Raw genomic sequence first — 20,838 nt, forward strand, 5'->3', positions numbered from 1 at the left:
CAGGCTTAATTATGGTTTCTCGTCGAGTAAGGAAAAGGAAATGCAAGATTTCCTCAAACGGTTTAAGGCAAGGAAACTCTCACAAGCACAAATTCGTCAATTATTCGCACGATCGGTAAATATTATAATTTTATTATTTATTATCTTTTCTGTAACATACGTTATTTGAGGGACTGAAACTTCATATTCAAGATTGCATGAGCATCCATACCAAACGCGTTCGAAAAGTCTTCGTGAAATAAAAATAGACCTGATTGAATCTCTTATCCCATCGAGACGGCCATCCGACAGCAGTGTTGTATATCTAGGCTTGTTTCATAAAAATCCGCAGATTATAACGTTAGAGGATAGCAGCGAAAGCTTCCCCGAGAAAGTTATTCAACCAGAAGTATGGGTCAATACCAAAAGAGAGACATAAAGTTGTTTGAAGTAACATATATATATTTATACATATATTAGCTACAAAAATTCCAACTAAATCTTTTTTGACATATCTCTTTGAATAAAAAATATAATGACAATTTTATAAGATTAGTTTCAATATTTTTAAATATTTTTTAACTACGTTTCTCCCCAAAAATTTCACCAAATTACGCTTTAAATATAATCCTGGCCGTCAATTTTGTAAGATAAATACGTTTCCGTAAGAAAGTTCTTTGAGAAAGACGATACCGCCTCTATTTCTGCCTTGCCATTCCGCAATATGTTCAGCTGCTTCGATATAGCTTCGTTTACGTAATCCCGGGCTTCGATGGATCTCAATTTTACGAGATCGGCGTTGGTAAGCGGGCTTGTTTTCGCTCCTAGACCAATCAGGTCCGAAGGATGGATTCCGAGCCAGCGCGCGTTAGGACAAGCCAAGTTCTTGTTTTCTCTACGAAGAGTGGACGAGCCGAAGCTGCGGAAGCCCGGCATAATGAAAACGTAGAAATGGAATTGATTGAAAAATCAAATATACAGGTTACACGATACACCTAACTTTTCTGTCTTGAAAAAAATTGCGATAAAAAAAAAAAAAAAAAAAAATTAGAAAACGTAAATTCTCTCCTTTTTTCCATACGAGAAGGAAAGCTCTGGATAAAAAAATGACGGTGAAATTACCGATAAGTTAACATAATATCCACGCCAAAAGGATCCGCATCTACAATGATGTAGACAGGAAGATTTGTCTTCTCGGACAGCATCTTCACCAGCAGCCTCGTAGCTACATCCGGATAGCCTTTTCCTGTTACTAAAATGCATTTTAAGGCGCTAGGGCAGTTCTCTTCGAGCAACTTTTGAAAGATCGTATCTTTCTCGATGACCAAGATAAACTCGGCTTTCGCGCGAATGAAAGTTATATTCGTAATACTTTGCGGGATTTGCGTGCCACCCGGTATCGAACAATCGATGATTTGATTATCGATTAACGTAATGGTCATATTTCCCGCCACTAATCCTTTAGCCGTAGCCAATAATCCTGCAAGAACGTTCTCCCATCTTTCCTTTTCCATATTTATTATTATATCACTTAAAGATATAATTTTTAATCGATATATGTAATTAACAATTATAATTAGTTCTCCTAATTAAGTAAGTTGACTCACTCAAATTCCACGGCGGGCATTCTAACAAATTAGCGATATCGTTCAACGTACGGTTGATATTAATCTGACGAGGTACCAAATATTTGGTTGTTTTTTCACTCTTTAAATCATAATAAAACGATCGTTGAGTTCTGCTCGTGTTGGTTAGCAATAAACGATGAATCTCGGCCATTATCACCGCCATAAGAACGAATTTATCTCTGCTCTGTTTCACCGCAAAATTGACCTTAGTCTTTTTAGAATTTTTCAAACTTTTTATATTCGCATCTTGCTCTTCGACAAAATTGGCATCGGTTGAACATCCTGGATAAACGTTTTCTTCGCGTGTTCTCGACTTCGAAATAACGTTCCGGCTGTTAAAATGCGATACACACGGTGCTCGTCCGGCAGATATTTGTTCTATCATTTTCAGAGTAACAGCCTCAATGCGCGCGATTAAATCCTTCCTACGCATCACCGACAAAAAATATCGATTATAATGAAGAACTCAAGAGTTTATGTTAAATCATCTTATTTGGAAGTAATGAAAAAATATTTAACAACTCTGAACAGATTTTACCTCAATTCTTTATTGTCGACTATCGGTAGTATATCGATACGTTTTTCGCGAACATCCAAACACTGGCCTTCGATCGGTACGACTGTTTGCTCACGAAGTTCTTTATGTGCCTTTTGCATTGTGTCTAAATAAGAAAAAAATGCATAAACGGATAGACAACTTGGATAAGCAACTTATATATATATTTTTTGTAATATTCTTATAATTTTATTCTAACATGAGAAAATATTTATTGAAATTTGAGAAGAATTAAGATACATGAAGGAAATATAATAAAATCAAATAATTATTTATGATTATTATTCATTGAATATAGTAACCATTTTTAAAGCAATTAATCTCAGTTTAGTTCTTCTTTGATCCAACAGATGGCCTCAGCTTACACCAAATATAGAGACTTGCATAGAAACCATTCCTACCGATAGAACTATGAAAAATATTTATATAATTAATTTCCATTCATAATTTAATTGCTTTATAGAATTTCTTATTTCTAGAATTCAGGCAATAATTTTACATAAATTTTGTACATTAAAAGTAATCTGTTAAATTTGTAAATATTAAGCATTGCTATTTTTATTACCGATTTGAAATTACAAAAGATTTATCAAAATTTTTTTTAATAAAACAATAAAATAATGCATAAATAGGACATATAAAAATTTTTTTTTGAAAATTTTACTTTAGAAAACAGTAATAGATCAATGATCGATTTGACATAAATATAAATTAATGTGTCTAAATATTCGTCATTTTCCTCAGGATGATAATGCATATTTATTAATTCATTTATATTTATATTTATATTATTACTTATCTTGTTACAAAAATACTTTATAATTACGCGGCTTCGAAAAATCTTTTAATAATTTAATTAATTCCTTTTGATAAGAAATAAATCCATTATGAAACAATTGACTTGACAATTACCCCGGTCCCTTTGGTTTATGTTAATTGAGCATACGCGTATTGGAAAAGCATCTGTTTAAAGTTAACCCCATAGATATCGATGTGATCTATACGCTGGATATAAAAAATTGCAACATCGAAAGGAACGTCATTAGATCCAGTGACGAAAGCCGAATCGAGAATCGAGCGGAGAGAAGATCCGGATACGCTTTTCAGTCGTTGAATGTTACGAGAGACGAGTTAAAAGGCGCGTTGCAGATAAAAATCTACCACCTATCCGAGGCCGACATTCTCACAGCAATAAACATATTAAGTCTCAACCCGTGAGGTAAAGTATTGGCCGCGGGGACTTGTCCGGGGCCGTGACGAAGTAGACATTAATTTTTCTCTCGATCACCGACATTCATATCGAAGTGGCGAATCTCGAGAGAGAGAGAGAGAGAGAGAGAGAGAGAGAGGAAGAGAGAAAGAGAGGTCCCGGAGACACCCCGCTGCGCATTTGTGAGCACCGACCATTGAACGGCGCGCTACTGTACGCACTAAAGACACTTCAGGGACTTATTGTGAGCGCGAAACACACATCCCTTACTGCAAAACGTTCGATTGTAACGAAATGCAGCACGGAAATTCGCCGCCGCTCCGCTGAGAAGTCGTCCGGAAGACATCCATGATGGAAATTAGCCACTTCCGAGTTGCAAAATTTTTTTCATAATTTTTTTCAGAAAATTAATAATATTTGTAAAGCAACTATATCCAAAAAGTTTAAAAATAATTCGATTGTTTTTTATATATATATATATATATATATATATATATACGACGCGTCTATCGGTTAAATTATGTGGACATGCGGTTGATTCATGCGAAAAACTTATACTGTGACGAAAATGGAAATAATAAGCAGAAGAGGGTTCTATTCTACATAAATTTCCCTAAACTGTGACAAGCGCCGGGTTGCAAAACAGATTTGCTTTGGCAGATGGAGGACAATGAATACTAACGAGCTACTGACATCAAACGTGTATCAGAATATTTCGAGAAGTAATCTATGATTATAATTAAATAAATATATAACATATAATAACTGCAAATATTATTTTTTAAATTAAGGTCTCGCGTCTAAGCGTCGTCCGATACACGCGAACAAAAGTGAAATATCACCTTAAAGTTCCGGCCACTTAAATGCTCATAACGAGATTATTCGTAAAAAAGTAATGCAGGGCGGCAGAGCAGCTCGCGCTCGATTTCGCATTAAAGACACTCCAAGGCTACGCTGTTACAAAGAGGGATAGTGTTACATTGTGTAACGAGCACAATGGAGAAACAGCCCTAAGAATGCCCTCGCCAGCCCTCAAATAGCCCGTATATAAACCAACACGCGTCGTCGGTACGTCTTCAAAATGTCAGTTGAATATGCGACCGAAGATCGCGAAGAATCGCGTTGACGCTCACAAATCTCACCCCCTGTCCACGATGTACCTCGCCAGAGAGTGATAATCCCTTCTGCATCCGCGAACACGAAGAATACTAAACGTCTGTCGTCGCAAAAACGACGAACGATAGAAATATTTTATCATTCTATGATGGGAGTATATTAAAGAGCACGCGGAGTACCTGTACCGAATTTCGTGACTTCCGGTTTATCGATTCACAAGGATGAATTCGTAAAAAGGAACAGTCGACTACGAAATTCAATGAACTTCAATAATCTTCTCGGCTTCAAATATTCCCCTCGATTTGAGCTCGCACGAAAAACTAAATATCGGCGACTAAAAGCGTCGATCGAAAAATAAACCTGTCGCATGTCAACTAGCTTCTTACCGGAGATCAGGAATTTTTTTTCTGAAATCCGATACGCCGGGCATTCTGTGATCAAGTAAGATTTAAATGCCACAAACATACCTTATGGATCGTTATTTGAAGTCCGAGTCTATTCAGAAAATCAGTAACAGTCGAGGTTTCTTCCGATCAACAACGCCGAAAGATCGAATCTCTTGTCGTTTCTTTATTCGCGTCTTGGTATGTTCGAGGCGATTTCCGAAGATAGGATCGAATTTGTCCAAACAGTGGGGTACGCGGCTGCGAAGCAGCGGGAGTTGCCTAACGTACAGATTCAGAATGGAGAAAGTCAGAAGGGTGAGCGCCATTCAAAATTTCTTCCCTTCGGTGTTTAACGCATTCGCGTTAATTGCGAATAAGAAATTGTTCTATTTATTGGAGTTTTATTTGGCTGGATATTTTGGCTGGAATTCCGGCAAACGGCGCGTTTCCAGAACGGGAGAGATTTTCTAATTTCGTTTCGACACGGGCGCGAACGATCGATCGTTCGAAGTGCACTTATCGGGACTACTTGAACACACCGCGGTTTTTTGAGGGATCGAACAACGTTATTGTAGCGACCGCCGTGTTCACACACTACAAGGGTTTGACGTGCGATACTTGACTTAAACGCGAGGCTTGGGAAAGTCTGTCGCCAAAAACGATTGTCGTCATGTGACGTCGTTTGAACCATCCACCGAGGGCTCGATGTCGACTTGACGTAAAAAAGTTAAATTTCTAAAAATAAACAGGAGTTTCAGTGTCAGCTTCAATTTAATGACGTAATGACGTCACTTATGGATCCGCATAAGTGACGTGTCCTGAAATTATATTTTCCATTTAGAAATCAATTAAAATCTTGGCGAGATCCAATTTCAAGGCTGAAGGATGAAGAAAATAGTTTCGTGCAAAGGTATTACATGCCAATTTGATACGTCCTCAGTGCATAATCACCTAACGAGCACTTTCGTTTCCCTTAAATTCAGCATTCCTTTAATAACAGGCCAGCGCTCGGGGCTAAATAAGATCTTTGCGTCTACTCAACGCGACGCCTTATTGCACGTCAAATGTTTTCACGGTTATACCGAGAAGAAAAGGTATCGAGCATGGCGTCTCAAGGATACTGACAGATGAAGAAAATGACGAATAGGAAGGAAAAATGAACGAGACGTACATACCGATAGGAAAAGATAGATAGAAATACGATAGATGGACGAAGATACGAATGGAGGCAAATCAAGGGTGAAATAATTGGAAGGAGACAAAGGTTCTGTGATTGCGAAAAGAAAGAAATGGTCGGAGGTGGAGATCGAATTCGGAAGAGTGCATCGCAAAGAGTTCGACGACTCGTCGGCGATGCGCCTGAGGCGAACAAGGCGACAGAAATTGTTGCGATCCTTTCAAAGCCGTCTTTTACGCGTGCCACAGCTCTCGGACGTGCTAAGTGTAGGTCAGTTATACCAGGGAAACTGGTTTGATCACGAGTCAACCGTCAATTAAAGCAAAAATGAGAAACTCATTATTTCACATTCCAGTAGAAGGTCGCTTATCTTCGTCTTATCAGTTACGCGTTAATTTTATAAAAAATTCATAAACGAGAAAATAACACACACACACACACACACACACACACATATATATATATATATATCTAAATACTCTTTCAATTCAAAAAGAAGGATAAATTTTATGTGTGATAAGAATTCATTTATTAATTTAAGATTAATCTTAAATTTCTTAATAACATTTGAAATTTACTTTCGCCTTCCTCTTTCCCTCTTTCTCTCTTTTTAATTAAATATAAATTGTTGCAAAAAGCAATATATTCAGACAACTTTTCAACATGCAAATATTTTATCAGTCATTTAATGTATTACAACAAATACACGCAATAATTATTGTTTATTAACGCATAAATTTTTCCAATCTGTCTTTTTTACAGCTTATTCGTCTGTTTCTAATAGCTTATTTAATTTTCGTGACTTTTTATGACTCATTCTCACCCGGTGCGCGATGACGGTGATTCCCGCGCGTAATTATGCACGAAGGAGAGCCGATTTATACGGCGATCCGATGTACAGATATAGATTGAAATAGACGTGGAAGCGCACGATCGCACACCGTGCGCTAATAAACGTTCGGCGTGTGCCACATGATGAGGCGGTTTGCAGCTGCCGGCTTTTTTCCGCGACAGAATTTTTCGCGATTACGAGCCGAGCAGATGCATTCTCGAAGAAACGATTTCGCTGGCGCATCTTCTCGGCTTTGCATGTTTCTCGCGAAATTATACACACTTATCTCTACACTTATACAAACCCTCACAGTCTGCAATGCGCTTCGGGTTGACCTTTCAACCCGCGAACATTTCCGCCACGGTCTCCTCATTTCATCCATAATTCATCTATAAGATTGTCCATCATAAATAAAAAATTGCCACGCACACAGTTGCTGGTGCGGCCGTCGCTTCGTTAACCTTCGACTTGCCGCACGAAATATGCCGTGATTGCAAATACGAGTACAACTACGGTAAAAATAAATTACATCATCGATCGTATCTCGGCAACGTAAAATTCCCGATAATTAAGAGCAACGCGGATGCCAATGGCATTACTTGATCTTTAAGGGCAGTCTTTATCGCGGCTTAAGAGGAGATTAACGGTGAGGGATAAAGAGCCATCCGTACCTCGACCCTAAGGATCACTGGCGCTTCGATAAGAAACGTACGTTGGCGCCGATAAGCCAGCGGACCTTCCGTACTCCCGATCGTCCTTAACGACATCACGATAATGACGAGATGACGATCCTTTGTCATACGTGATTGTGCGCGCCGACGATTTCTGCTACCGAAAGAAACATGTCTTGTTCGATGTTCATTTCATTATTACGAAGAAACGATAATGACGTATGCTGAAGTCTATAATAATAATAATAATAATAATAATAATAATCTCAACTCTATATAAACCGCTATAAACTGGAACGAATCTCGAAAGCGATTAAGACAAACGGCGAAACGCGGAAAAGCGAGGGTGAGGATCGGACGAGCTGCTGTCGAATCGCGGAGGCGCGATCGCCGAGATTTGTTGGCTTTTCGAGAATGCGCCCCTGTGTTGGAATCGTATTGTTCGTCGTAAACATATGTTCTCTCTCCCGTGGGCGTACGCGAAGGAGCAAACGAGAGGAGACGAACGAGAAGGAAAAACGGAGGTCGGACGAGCAGCGGCGGGTCTGGCAACCAGTCTGGCATCACCTGGACGAGGAGCACGCGCCTTTTGCTCCGACAGGAGGGTACGACAGGGTTAGGGGGAGGAAGGAGGGGACGGGGAGGGGGAAGGGGGAGGGGGGGGGTCGAATGTCTCTCCCCATGAATATCGATGCAACGTGCGCATTGTGGTCGCGAGGCCCCGCTGCCCCGGTCGAAACGGCGCGTCGCCATAATGCGCTCGTATAACATCCGCGACTCCACGTAACGACATTAAGACTCTCGCCACAATGGATGCGTGACCTGCCGCACTCACGGCCGTGAAAAGCGGATCCATCCAGAAACCCTTCGGCTCGCAATGAAAATCCTTTTAAACGCGCAAGCCCTCCCCACGCCGCTCGGAATCGCCTTACAAAAGGATGTTTTTCGCAACCCCGAAACTACGTTGCGACCAACGCGTCACTCTGACAATATCGTCGTCGTGGTACGTTTTAGGAATCGCAATTCGAAAGAGTGCTTTTGTTCCCGACAAATTATTACCGATCTCTCATTCGTTTTCGAATAGACCGATATGAAATATTGAATATATCATCTTTAATTTACCGATTTGGAAAAAATTACGAGGTATCAATGTGCGGCGTCTTATTAATTCTACGATGGTGTAATTATGGAAATTGTCGATAGAACAATCGATCGATGATCTCTCGGCAGAGACCTTGTTAATTCTTGTACCTACCCCGTCATATTCGTGCATACGGGCGAATATTCATGTCATTAAGACGCGTGAACGATCACCTTTCGGTTTCATCTTTCTCTCATCTTCTATTTCTCTTTTCTCATGTGATCCCTCTTATAATCTTTCAGTACACGCTCATTCTTTAATAACGAGCACAAATCGAAACCGTCGTGCGAAATGCAATTATCGCTGATAAGATCAAGATGGCAAAATTAAAAGTGCTATGATTATGAATTGTTTGGATTTAAAACAATTGGAAGTGGAAGTCGTTGTGAGTATCGATTTTTTTTTTCATACATACGTGAATGGTCTTTCTACTGAATAAAAATCATTTTATTCATAATGCGCGGAAGGCCGTCCGAAAAAAAAGAAAAACGATGGTTGTCATAAAACGACGTGAGCCGGCCGTTAATGAGCACGAGGAGATCCCGAACGCGTATGTCAAGGATGCGAATGCTTATATTCGTGCCGTGCAACGTTAAACCGGCGTTTAATTTCGAACGAACAGCTGGTGCTTACTCGCGCATCACTCGTAAATTCGATTTTTTTTTTTTTCTTTCGATCGTCCCGCCGCCTTCGCCGTCGCGCGATTCATCCCTTCGTGCATATCGAGGCATCGTCGGCTTAACGAGACTCAACGACGCGAATAAATGCGATCTTCCTTTACAGCGCAAATAAACGTGCTTTTCATAAATGTTTCTTTCACGCATCACGATCCAAGAATATAACGTTAATCTTTTTCACGAATTATTTCATTAAAATCTCATGATCTCTTGAATTGCAGATACAAATTGATCCAATATAGTACAGATCTAATTAACGTTTATGTTTTTCATACCACAAGGCATTCATAGCTTCACAAGGATAATTCTAGAGCTTAAGTAATTGAAAATATCGATCGCATTAACTGAATAATCCCTGATTATTGCCCGTTTAACTGTCGCTTAATCTCCCTTAGCGCTGCTTTCCGGGCAGCTCGTAATGTTGGACCGTAAACACGCGGTCAGCCAATTATTGTCAATTATAAACGCAGACGCACGCACATGCGCGAGAGAAAGAGATGAAGGAGATGTTGCGTTATCGAGAGAGGAATCTCTTCATTTCGCGTTTCTCGCGACGCGAAACCCCGATTGATGCGATTTCGCCGCACGACGGGTCCGTCCAATCTTGCTACGAAATGGCAAAAGGTTGCAGAGAAATTTCGATAGAGAGAAAAAAATCTTTCAGCAGTTTACCGCAACAAATTACTCGTGAAAAAGAATAAGAATGGGATCTCTATATCTCTATATCGCTCCAGTTCGTCACGTTTGAAAGCAGGCACGAGGTTTACAAGAGCGACCGGTCGAGTGTACAGTAGCACTTGTTGCAAAAGTCCCGAAATCAGGTCGTTCGTGTAACACCTTGCGCGATTCCCTCGAGGAGGCATGAGAGAAAGAGGGAAAAACGGGGAAGGAGGCCCCCGAGAAGCTCCGCAAAGTGTGAGAAAGCGGAACGGGGCCTGCGAAGAAGATGAAGCATACGAGACGAGGGAGAGCTCGTCGGAGTGGGCCCCCTCGAACTACGTAAATAAAACGTTTTGTAGCCGGTTTTGGAAGTGCGGTCGTGCCGGCCAACCTACCGAAGGCAAGGGCTACCTACCTGCCTCCCTCTCCTCAAGCCCGGGTTTGAGGTCTTCATTCAGACCAGGGTTTCGGTTCGGGCCTCGCAGCCGAAGCCATTGACTCTTCGCGACGAGGAATGGAAGAGCAAAGGGGAATGCTCCCTCCCGTTAGAAAGAAGGGCGCAGAGAGAAAGAGAAGAGGGAGAAGGGCCACGGGCGGGAGAGAAGAAATTCTTCCGATATAGGGTAAGGGACAATGGACGCGTCATCCGTGTCCAGATCTAACTCTTCGTACAGATATAATCGCCTGGGAATCCGCGATTTCAAGGAAGCGACGTAGCTTCTTTCAGAGTGACTTCTCTCGGGGGTGCGGGTGGGGATGACGGGATGAAAAGGAATATCGAGAGTCGCGTTGTACGCGTCGAAAGGATCTCGTGGACAATAATGGCTCGGCGTATCCTCCCCCACTTCCCCCCCCCCCTCCTGCGTGTGGCGGATCCATATTAGTGATCCATCACGCGAGCAATAAAAGGCGCGCAGCGGCTTCTTCGCTTCGTGCTTGATCGCGGCTCGATCCCACATTAATCTGTCGTGAAACGTGGGATCAGATAACGCAAGTGCGCAGCTTTTCTTTCTCTTCCTCTCCCTTTCTCTCTCCCTGTCCCCCTTTTTTTTACGCGCGAGTCGATGCCACGCGGGTATCCGTGAAGTCTCGTGATAAGCGACGATGGGGGTAGCATTACTGGATCTATGAAAACGAAACGATAGTGGACGCAACGCACAACTTTTCTCGTCTCGACTCGATTTCCCGACAGTAACGACAACTGTGCTTGTCGCCGCTAAGAAAGAGATATTTTCTAATCTGAGAATTTAAATCTATCCGCTCCTTGAGCTCTTTAATCGTCTCCACTGAATTTCTTACTGCTGAACACTGCGATATTTATATTGAATTTTTATAGACGGATTCTTTATATACAAAATAAATAAAATTGATTAATATAATATTGATAAGCGAAAAATGAAGTGACAGATAACGAGTTGGATAAAGATCCGAGATAGAAGAGCTCAATTGCTGTAATTACATTTTGCTCATGGTCAGAGTGGCAACCTTAATGGTTGAGCGCATTACCTCTTTGTTCCTACTTTTCCTTCTTCTCTCTCTCTCTCTCTCTCTCTCTCTCTTTCTTTTTTCCTTTCTTCCTTTTCTTTTTTAAAAAACTCTTTTGCAGCTGCGACATTTTTCTAGTCGCGTTTGTGCACACGCGTGCAAGTGCCATGCGCAAGATAGATGCGTGCAGCGCGGTCTGCGAACATTTTTTCATAGCGTAAGGATTCACCTGGCGCTGTCCAATAATTATATTAAAAAAACGACGAATGTATGTAATTCCGCGCTACAATGAATAGTTTATTATTAAGTACATCATTGATAAATTATTTTAATTAAAGTTATATCTAATAAAATGTTTTTTTATCTCTTTATATATATATAAATATATAAATGTATTTTAAGAAAATTATTTTTTATCCTAATTAGCATAAATAGAAGTGGCACTTTAATAATAAATAATCATGTGGTGAAAAATTTGCAGGAAAGATTTTACGATTCCATAATTTCAATTGCTAAAAGAGGCTTATCATTTTATCGTAATATCGTAACGCGCAAATGAACGCATTACTTCCTTACAAACACCACGCTTTAATCCATACATCTGTACTGTGCGCACTTTTCCAATGTAAAGGCAGATAAAGAAAGAGATAACAGAAAAGCGTGAAATAATGGACAGATGCAAACCTGAGGATGAACCTGCCACTGTCGAGAGAACCTGCTCCGGAACCCACAGAGAAGCTCATCGCGCGGAGAGCGTAGAGATCTTTGTGCCTAAACTCTCGCAAACTGCCGGAACGCCCGGACAAATTATCATCTAACGTCACAACAAAGCGTGCCCTTTCTTGTCCCGGCTCTTTCTCGCCTTCTCTCTCCGCCGCCTCTCCTCCTCTTAGGGTGTGTCCGACTGGCGCGTTTGATTTATCGCAATCTCGACGCTCGATGTTCTCCGCGGGAATCCGATGCGACGGGCGCCCGATCATCCCCCTCGTCCCCTTTCTCTTTTTTTCCACATGACTTTCTTGACCCTGGTGAAATTCCACGGTGGTCAAACCGTAACAAAATGAGCCGTGCGACGTCAATTATCCACGAAAATCCACGGGAGCTATGATCATCTTTCGTATATGAGTGACGCGTTCATTTGAGCAGAATCATTTCGAGACATGAAGACATTCGCATAATAATAGCGGCGGCGTAAGTCTCGCGACGTGAGACACCTCGGTCACGCTTCTCTGCGAGTTTTACGAGCACCAGCAATTAAGCTCGTCGTTTAATAATTACGAAATGTCAACGGCAATTACATGAATTTCTTACGGTCGCACCTGCTGCCACGATCCTGCCACGACGAAGGAATTGTTCGGGCACCCGAGATGACTGCATTAAGACGCGGATGTGAGAGACAAACACACGAGGAGGTTCGTTCCAATCTCGCCTCCACCGACTGCGAATTCTTATCTTGCTTTATCTTTTTCTCGCGTTCAGCTCGGTCACCTTGGACACGCATTAAAGTTCGAGTACCTCGTTGCGAGCCGCGCGAGTTTATATAAAATTAGCATGAAAAACGCGCTGCTAATTTCAGTTTCACTCGCTAGGTAGAACCGAATCGGCCTGAGCCGAAGATAATATTCTCGTTCGCGTAATGTAGATAGGCTCTTCTCCCTGGGAGGTGATTATCCAATTGTATATTCGAGGAGAAAATTATCACATCAAAATTATCAATTTTCAGTCGCGAGCAGATGCGGCCGCCCTTGAGATCGACAGCGCGACACCGCAGATGACACCGACGATTACAAATTATTTATTTTCCTAAGGGGTTGCGAGATCGCGCCGTTTGTGAAGAGACGACGGTGGTCACCTCCCGCAGTTCAACCTGATCAGATAATCGAACATCCCTCCGACATGTATATTCAACTCCATAACCGCGTGCACGACATCAATCGTTGCTGTTGCTCGTGTGAGAGAAATAAAGTCAAACTGTATATAAAATATAATTTTTCTAGAATACGTATCTTCGCCAATTGTGCGAGAGATTATCATTCATTTTCGCTAACACAGCTCAGATCAATTAGAATCGCGCATTTTAAGAAAAACCATGACTATTGCACGAGTCAAGCTCGTGGAGGATCTCGTCGCGGTCTTTTTACGCTCGGGGGACTCGCGAGCGATCCTTTTACGCAGAAAATCGAGGCCGTTTATATTGACAGGATTGCCTCGCCGCTCTCGGGAGATGAGTATTAAAGCATCGGACCCGCTTAGCGCGGAGGGGGTCTGCGGCACGCGACCGCCACAACAAACCGGTGTTGGCAGAAACGCCGAGCGCGCGCGCGCGCGCGGCTCCTCCGACGGACCCGAAGGAGAATAAGTCGAGACGAGACGAGATGGTCGAACGCGCGCTGGCCGAGACGAGAGGAAGAAAAAGGCGCGCGGAGGACCGAGAGGAAACGAGTCACGGCGGCGTGGTCCCGTGGGATCATCCCTAACCCACATCTAATTCGCAAGTTTTTTAAAAAAGGTCCCGCGTCGCGTTATGATTACCAGGATAATTTATAATAAAATACGCAATAAAAATACAAATGCTAATAAGGAGTGGCGGTGCGGCGCGCGGCAATAAGAGCAAGGGTAAATATGATGCGGCGATAAAGGCGAAAAAATAATAACTAAATAGGCAATAAAGGATTGTTACGTACGATAAATAAACTGTATGCGCTTAACTCGCCCCATAAATCTTTGAAATGCGTTTCGTATCGCGTTTCGTGCGCGCCTTCAACATACAAGAAAAGTACGCGCCGTGTATTCGCGCGGTAATTACTCGTGGGGCGCATGATAATAGCAATTAAGATGCCGGCGGAGACGCCATTACCGAATTGCCAATCGATTACTGTCTCCCTGAGACTTTTTAATCGACAAAACGATCCGTTTGGTGAGATAAGTAGCGCAATCCCCAACGTGTCGTCCTTAAGAAGAAATTGGTTTACGGGGCGGTGACCAGTGGCCTTGTGTAAATCTCGAGGCGTTCTTTCTCGGAATAAGAAAGGAGAGCGTGCGACAGGATTATTTTGCAGAAACGAACGAGATCGACGAAAAGGACAAATAAATGCGACGCGTTACACGCTAAACCTCGAAGCTCTGAGAAACGCCGATACGGACGAATCGCCTATATCCCCGACTCTTCTATTCTCCGCTTCTCCGCGATCGATCGACCCGGATTACGATACGCGACGAGAACGATATCGCACGTCGGTGGGGGAATATTGGGTAGACCGCGATCGAGGACATACGCGATACACACGCGATTGCGGTACCATCACCTAGCCTTAGCCGGCTCAGCGAGCGCGCCCGTCGCCGTTAGAAACAATTTGCTAGACGGTAGCGCGTCACGTCGAGCCGATAGCTCGATGGCGCGGCTTTGGCTCGTGCCGGTAATGAGCCCGCATCGAGCGGCCCTCCACTCCGACGTGTCTCAAATACACAAAACGACGTTTATGCACGCGCGCGCGTGTCCGAGCGAGCGAGCGCGCGAGCAGCAGACTCACCGGGCGTGCAAACGGCCGGGAGAGACAACGCAAATAGACTACCACACTGGGCCTAGCACCTGCTCACGGTGTCACTGTGGCGGATAAAAATATCAGAAGCGTAAAATAGCGAGGTGCCAGGCAGACGACGGCGAGGCAAAACGAAAGGGGAGAGGAAGGACGTAGGCGAGGAGCTTCCTCCTTGGAGCGACGACGTTTCGCACGCGCGCGCGCGCGCGCGCTTTTCCGCTCGTCAAAAATTTGCCCTTACGACTCTCGGCGGTTCGCCGCGACCGCTTCTCGCTTTATGTTGTCGCGTTATGTGTTGGCGCGCCGGATCTCGTAGAGCACTATGGTCTTCCCCTATTCACGAAAGAGATGTTATCGCGCAAGAGAGATTTCACCCTCTCGCCGCTGCTGGTTGTCGGATCATTTTCCTTGGAAAACCCAGGAGCAGATGTGCGCGGAGATCCGGAGATGTAATTTAAAAAGATGTGGCATACGTGGCATTTCTAACTCCAGAATATCAAGTTAAACGACGGACAACTAATTATATATAATCGTAGGAAAAATAAATGTCACGTATTGAGGAAGAATGTGAAAGATGAATCGGGCGAATCGAAACAACGACGATGTCTTGTATCACCAATAGACAGAAGAGAGCGGGGGTTGCGCCTCTTTTACAAAAGGCTCGCGGCGCTCTGTGTTTTGCGGTTTTTTTCATTTTGGCACGCGCACACGACGACGCCCCGGGTAAGCGGATATCCTACAAAGCGCTTTATTGTGCGAAATTGAATACTAGCGCTAAATACGCGCTAAAAGGAGACGTCGTCTCTGTCGTCTCACGTGCTCTCCTGCGCTCCCTCACGTGTCTTTTCACGAAGAGCGAACGGCATCGTGCTCTTATATAGTCTTAAATCAAAGCTTGCGATCGAGATTACCATTACTATCTTTATTATTAACACAACACCGAACTATTACGCTTGAATTATGAGAATCTACTCATTAGAAACATTAGATGATTTTTTTGGACGGTTCATCGAGATAAGATTCATGTAAACGTGATTCACCACACGTATAACAGATTATTCAGATCTTCTTCAGACCTTGAAAATCGAGTAATCGAATCGATCGTAACTTCGGCAGATGCTGGCGCGAGAAAATCGCGTTACAAGTACGCGGGAAGACAGCTATCTATTTACGCTTATAGCATACAGCGGACAGGTGCTGATGCTAAAACACTCGTCATGGCATCTGCCGTATCTAGCATAAAAAAAAAATGGTGGATTTTCATTCTGTCCTCTTATTGATGACGATTATACGCGATAATTGTCTCTCGAACGCGGCCAAACGGATCATTTAAGCGGTAAAGCATACAAAAGCGTAGTGATATATGCCACATTATAATTCTTGGCTCTATTATTAATTAAAAAATTGTTTCAATTTCTCAGAGACGAAAAATATAAGCAATAATATAAAGGCGTTGCGCAATTACGGCAACGTCACTTTATAATTATGCGTCGTAAAGCAAAATAATCCGACTTCGTAATAATAATAATAATAATAAGTTTGATTTTCAATCATTTCGCTGTTAAAATATTTTTCTCAATCTTACAGCTGAACAATTTAAGCTTCAAATGTTCGTAAAAATACATAATATAGAGAGAAATTTTGTTCCGGGTTGCCGGCATCCGTAGAAACATGATTCTTCCATTCAAATATATATTATTCCGCGATGACGGGGGTGTTTTACGAGGAAAGTCGATCGACGGGTACCAAAACACGACGCATCCGAGTGCATCGAAACGTTTCGACGACATCAGGTTTCCCCCCCCCCCGCTCTCGCATATGGACCATTCGGAGGTACGAAGGGGGGAAGTCTCCTCCGCCCGCGTACTCGACGTTCCCCAAAAATAAACGGGGATGATGCTGCAGGAGCATGGCGAATGCATTCCGAGGCATATTGCGCTAATGCAAAAGTATAAGCTAGGTGAGCAAAACTCGTGCCGGAACGTGCGGGGATGTAGTTGGCGCTAATGAACGAAGGGGGCTGCGTACAAGTCACGACCAGCCACGCTCGATACGTTTATAATTCTAAACGATGCCTTGATGACGTTCCAAATACGCCACGGAAAGTTAATCATCTCGTGACGCTGTTAGTCATACGAGTCGAGTCATTCGCTTGAACTCCGCGAATGAGCCTCGACATTTTTGTTAGAATTCTGAAACTTCAAATTCTAAAATTCAAAAGTACCAACCCGCAGTAACAAGGCCATAACAAATTAATTCGATAAAAAAAAAAAAAATGTACATTCGAATGATGAAGTCATGTCTCTCTTCTAACCATAAGATGTAAAATAATGTAAAATATAAATAAATAAATAAAAAAATAATCGAATTTTAATAATTTTTATTTCTTTTCTATTCCTCTTTTCAGAATCACCTTTCCTAGTAAATATCCTTCTCCGTACGAATACTCCTCATTATGGCAAAAGAGACATATTTATTCGCGGCGTATCGTAAAAGCCCAAAGATGAATTGGCAAGACAGATATTGCAATGAATACGCGGTACAGGAAATGTGTGCGCGCGGTAAAAGCCAAATACGGAAAGTCCAGGACAGATAATCAGCCCGTATGTTATAATCATCGCGTATTTGTTTCAGCCATTATCTATTTCGCCTCGTGCATCACCTGCTCGGTTGAAGCAGAAACGCGTGCGCGCTTGTAATTATTGCTCTTGTAGTACGCGATATTTTGCTTGTTACTAGCCGATAATTATTCATTCGGTACCTCCGACCTGATGAGGTCGCTGGCCTTTGGTACTTGGCAACTTTCGCCAAACGAAGCTTATAACACTCGTTAAAACGAGTCATACGACATAATTATTGACAAATAATGAGTAGCAAGAAAGAATAAGACACGCAATAAAAAACGGATAATAAAAAAAACGATAGTTCGCGTCGCTTACGTATCAAGTATTTTGGTTGAGAAAAACTGTTGCGACTTGAATTCGTGATTTTTCTCGGTCGCCGGCACATCGCGGCGAGCCACCTTTGTGAAAGCTACGAATCGTGTATTTGCCTATGAAAGGAACCGAAGACACCTGAGGCGCCACACACGGCGGCGCGGTAATCCGAAACTTCCAAACCCCGCTTCGCGCAGCATCGCGACAGACATGTCTTTGCATAAAGGACCCCTCGGAGAGGGCCCCTTTTTCAGGAGCCCCACTCGAGATCATCTTTCTATTGATGCGTCGTACCGAAAATGCGCGTAAAACTGCGCGACGACGATTAACGAAAAACACGTCGCGAGAAATCGGAAATGCGGAGAGAGAGAGAGAGAGAGAGAGAGACGCGAGCACGTTCCGAGTTAAAGAAATTCCTCATACGATCGCATTTGCGCTCGTTCGCGCGCGGAATTTATCGCGTGAGGAATTAAACGGGACGGGAACTGGTCTCACGGGCAGCGAAGCGTCAGCAATTCACGTGAAAAGCAGAGCATGTTATCGAGACATGATCGGATGAATCAGGAATTTCCATACGTAATTGCAGCGATTATGCCCAAGCAACTGGTGCCGTCCGTGCCTCCCCTGTGCTACGCAGTCTGCAGTTCTGTCCCCGATGCGACGAGGGCCTCATGCTTTTTTTCTTTCTGGATACTTTACGCGAGGATACTCACGCGCATCATCGAAGGGGGGTGTTGAGCGTTTAAAACGGCATAAATTAGAGAGGTATTTATGGCAGATGCGGGGGTGGCAATATGGGGTCTTATGACGAAGCCACATCGAAATGTGATTCCTCGCGCGATAAAACCAAATGGTTTTCCCTCGACAGAATTTTTATCCAGGAAACATCCAACGTTAACGATAATTTTAGATATTAATAATTATTATTAATTACGCGACGCTTGACGCAGAAAGGTACACTCGGTAAAAATAGCACTGAATGGGAGTAAGCGGAACGGCAATTAACTTCTCGAAAAGCCGTCGGGCACCCAATAGCGTGAAAACATTTTACGCGGCACGCGATTTTTAGGCCAACCCTAAAAAAGGGGCAATTATACAATCGTTATTTCCACAAATTGCGTCGTGCCACGAGGGAACAAACGTATCGCACGGAATCTATCCTTCCCTTACTGTCCCGTCCTCCTTTCTGCTGCCGTTCCCCTGATCCAGGCTGCAATTATCATGACGCGGAAAGGAGAAGAGAGGAAGAGAGAAAGACGAAAAGAGAGAATGTAGACCCGCGTTGCGTTAACCTATGATTCACCTCTTAATGCGGCTCCTTCTGTTCGATTATGAGAGGCACGAATTAAATGAATATGTACACGAAACTTGAGCTAACTCGATTTGCTCTTATTAGACGTGAATCGTCAGACTCCCGTTTATAAAGTTTTCGTTTGTTCTCCGTTACAAAAGACGTGGTTCCCCAAAATGAAATTTAAAAATTCTAATAATACATTAATAATAATTTTAAGAATATTTTTACGTATAAAGCGTACGTAATATATGTATAATTGTAACATACTGTCAGAAGAGTAGGATTTCATTTCATTTTGTAGAGAAGAACGAAAGTGAAAAAGAATCTGCCAAAGAGCGCTCGAACCCTCGAAACCGCGTCTCTTGCCGTAGAAGGGCGAAACAAAAGGGAGCAACGGATATTGTTTGCCGACGGGCACGGTCCTGATGATCGGCAGGAAGTGGCACGGCTGAGCAAAGGCTTAAGACAAACGACGCGGAGGCCGATACCTTACAACCTCAAACATCGCGTCGAACAGGCGCGCGTCACGACGGTTAAGCAAATTAGCGCCGCCGGTGAATAAATTCTTCACGATGAATGGAGACCGCTCCCCCCCCCCTACTTCATGGGGGGTAGATTCGTCGGCATATGGCTGGCCGAATTCCGGAGCATCGGAGCGTCATACTTTCGTTCGACGGCAGCACGCGCGATATTTCAAAGCGGCGAAATAACACGGACTTAGACGCGTTATTAACAAACGATATCGTTTCTGAAGTCGGTCTGTGCTGTCAAAGTGATCCGCATGATCCGTCGATACCGCGCGACGCTAAAATCGTTGAGAAAGGTGAGCGAGGTCGCGTTAAATTACAATGACGCATCGGAAATCCCTCGAACGAAAATCTTCGCTCCGTGAGTCCGATGCAGTCCACTGCTGGCGCTTATAATAAAGGCAATAAACGAATTAAAGGGAGGTTACTCGCCACGCCACTTTAAGGCCCACTGTAAATGCGGATCCGGCTCCCGATTAGGGTAGGTCCTTTTTAACTGCTTCAATTAGTGTCCATCCCTAGATGAGGATCTTAGGTGGAGTCGAGAACACGGGCGTTTCTGTTTCTAACTGCGTTGCTCTCGAGATACGTACAGAGCGAAGGCACGTCATCCCGGCCTGGCTACCGCAAGATAAACATCTCAAACCGCGACCGGTACAAACCGCCCGACTTGGTGCAATTTCTCGGTCGTCGAGCCGTTGCATCGCCAGGCGCGACGCGAGGATCGCTTTGTGGCTTTGTACCGGGAAGACAATGGGAAGTTAGACGACAAAGATGGCCACGTGTTTATGACACCCGTTAGATAAATTTTACGCAATCCCCCTCTAGCCACTCGATTATTTAACCATTCAAAGAATCAGTAATTCTGATCCCCAACAATCGTCGAAAAATCGAAAGATCGCAAGGTAGATGTAGGAAAAAAATTGAAGCGCCAGTCGGACGCCAAGTCTGACGTCAGAAACCCTTAATTTTCCTTCTACGTCAGGAACTGTTGAACTCGCGAAAGATCGACACGTATGAGATG

At 43.2% G+C, this 20,838-nt stretch overlaps 2 protein-coding genes across 3 annotated transcripts; one reads left to right on the forward strand and one right to left on the reverse strand.

Moving 5' to 3' along the window:
• Positions 1–7: 7 nt before the first annotated feature.
• Positions 8–440, forward strand: LOC112552240 (uncharacterized). Its single transcript, XM_025217151.2, is given in 2 exon segments — positions 8–115; positions 193–440. Coding segments are annotated over 2 exon segments (345 nt in total). The 5' UTR covers positions 8–11; the 3' UTR covers positions 434–440.
• A 157-nt stretch (positions 441–597) lies between these two features.
• mei-W68 (meiotic W68) lies at positions 598–2,678 on the reverse strand. 2 transcript variants are annotated; one of them, XM_089074777.1, is made up of 5 exons: positions 2,466–2,678; positions 2,146–2,269; positions 1,587–2,032; positions 1,102–1,459; positions 598–898 (listed from the first exon to the last, which is right to left on the reverse strand). In XM_089074777.1, the coding sequence occupies exons 2-5, from the start codon at positions 2,262–2,264 to the stop codon at positions 598–600; spliced, it is 1,224 nt and encodes a 407-aa protein (XP_088930903.1). In that variant the 5' UTR covers positions 2,265–2,269; positions 2,466–2,678. The 2 variants fall into 2 exon arrangements, with proteins under 2 accessions (XP_088930903.1, XP_011629999.2); XM_011631697.3 differs by lacking the exon at positions 2,466–2,678 and having other exon boundaries at positions 2,146–2,452.
• Positions 2,679–20,838: the final 18,160 nt, after the last annotated feature.

This window comes from Pogonomyrmex barbatus, unplaced genomic scaffold, assembly GCF_055798465.1.
Source record: "Pogonomyrmex barbatus isolate J1 unplaced genomic scaffold, ASM5579846v1 scaffold17, whole genome shotgun sequence".
Classification (NCBI taxonomy): domain Eukaryota; kingdom Metazoa; phylum Arthropoda; class Insecta; order Hymenoptera; family Formicidae; genus Pogonomyrmex; species Pogonomyrmex barbatus.

Coding starts and splice junctions, on each gene's coding strand:
- mei-W68 (XM_089074777.1), bottom strand. CDS start 2,264: ATGCAAAAGGCACATAAAGAACTTCGTGAGCAAACAGTCGTACCGATC. Junction 2,033..2,145: donor GTCGACAATAAAGAATTGAG/GTAAAATCTGTT, acceptor GGTGATGCGTAG/GAAGGATTTAATCGCGCGCA. Junction 899..1,101: donor GATATTATGTTAACTTATCG/GTAATTTCACCG, acceptor GGGCTTCCGCAG/CTTCGGCTCGTCCACTCTTC.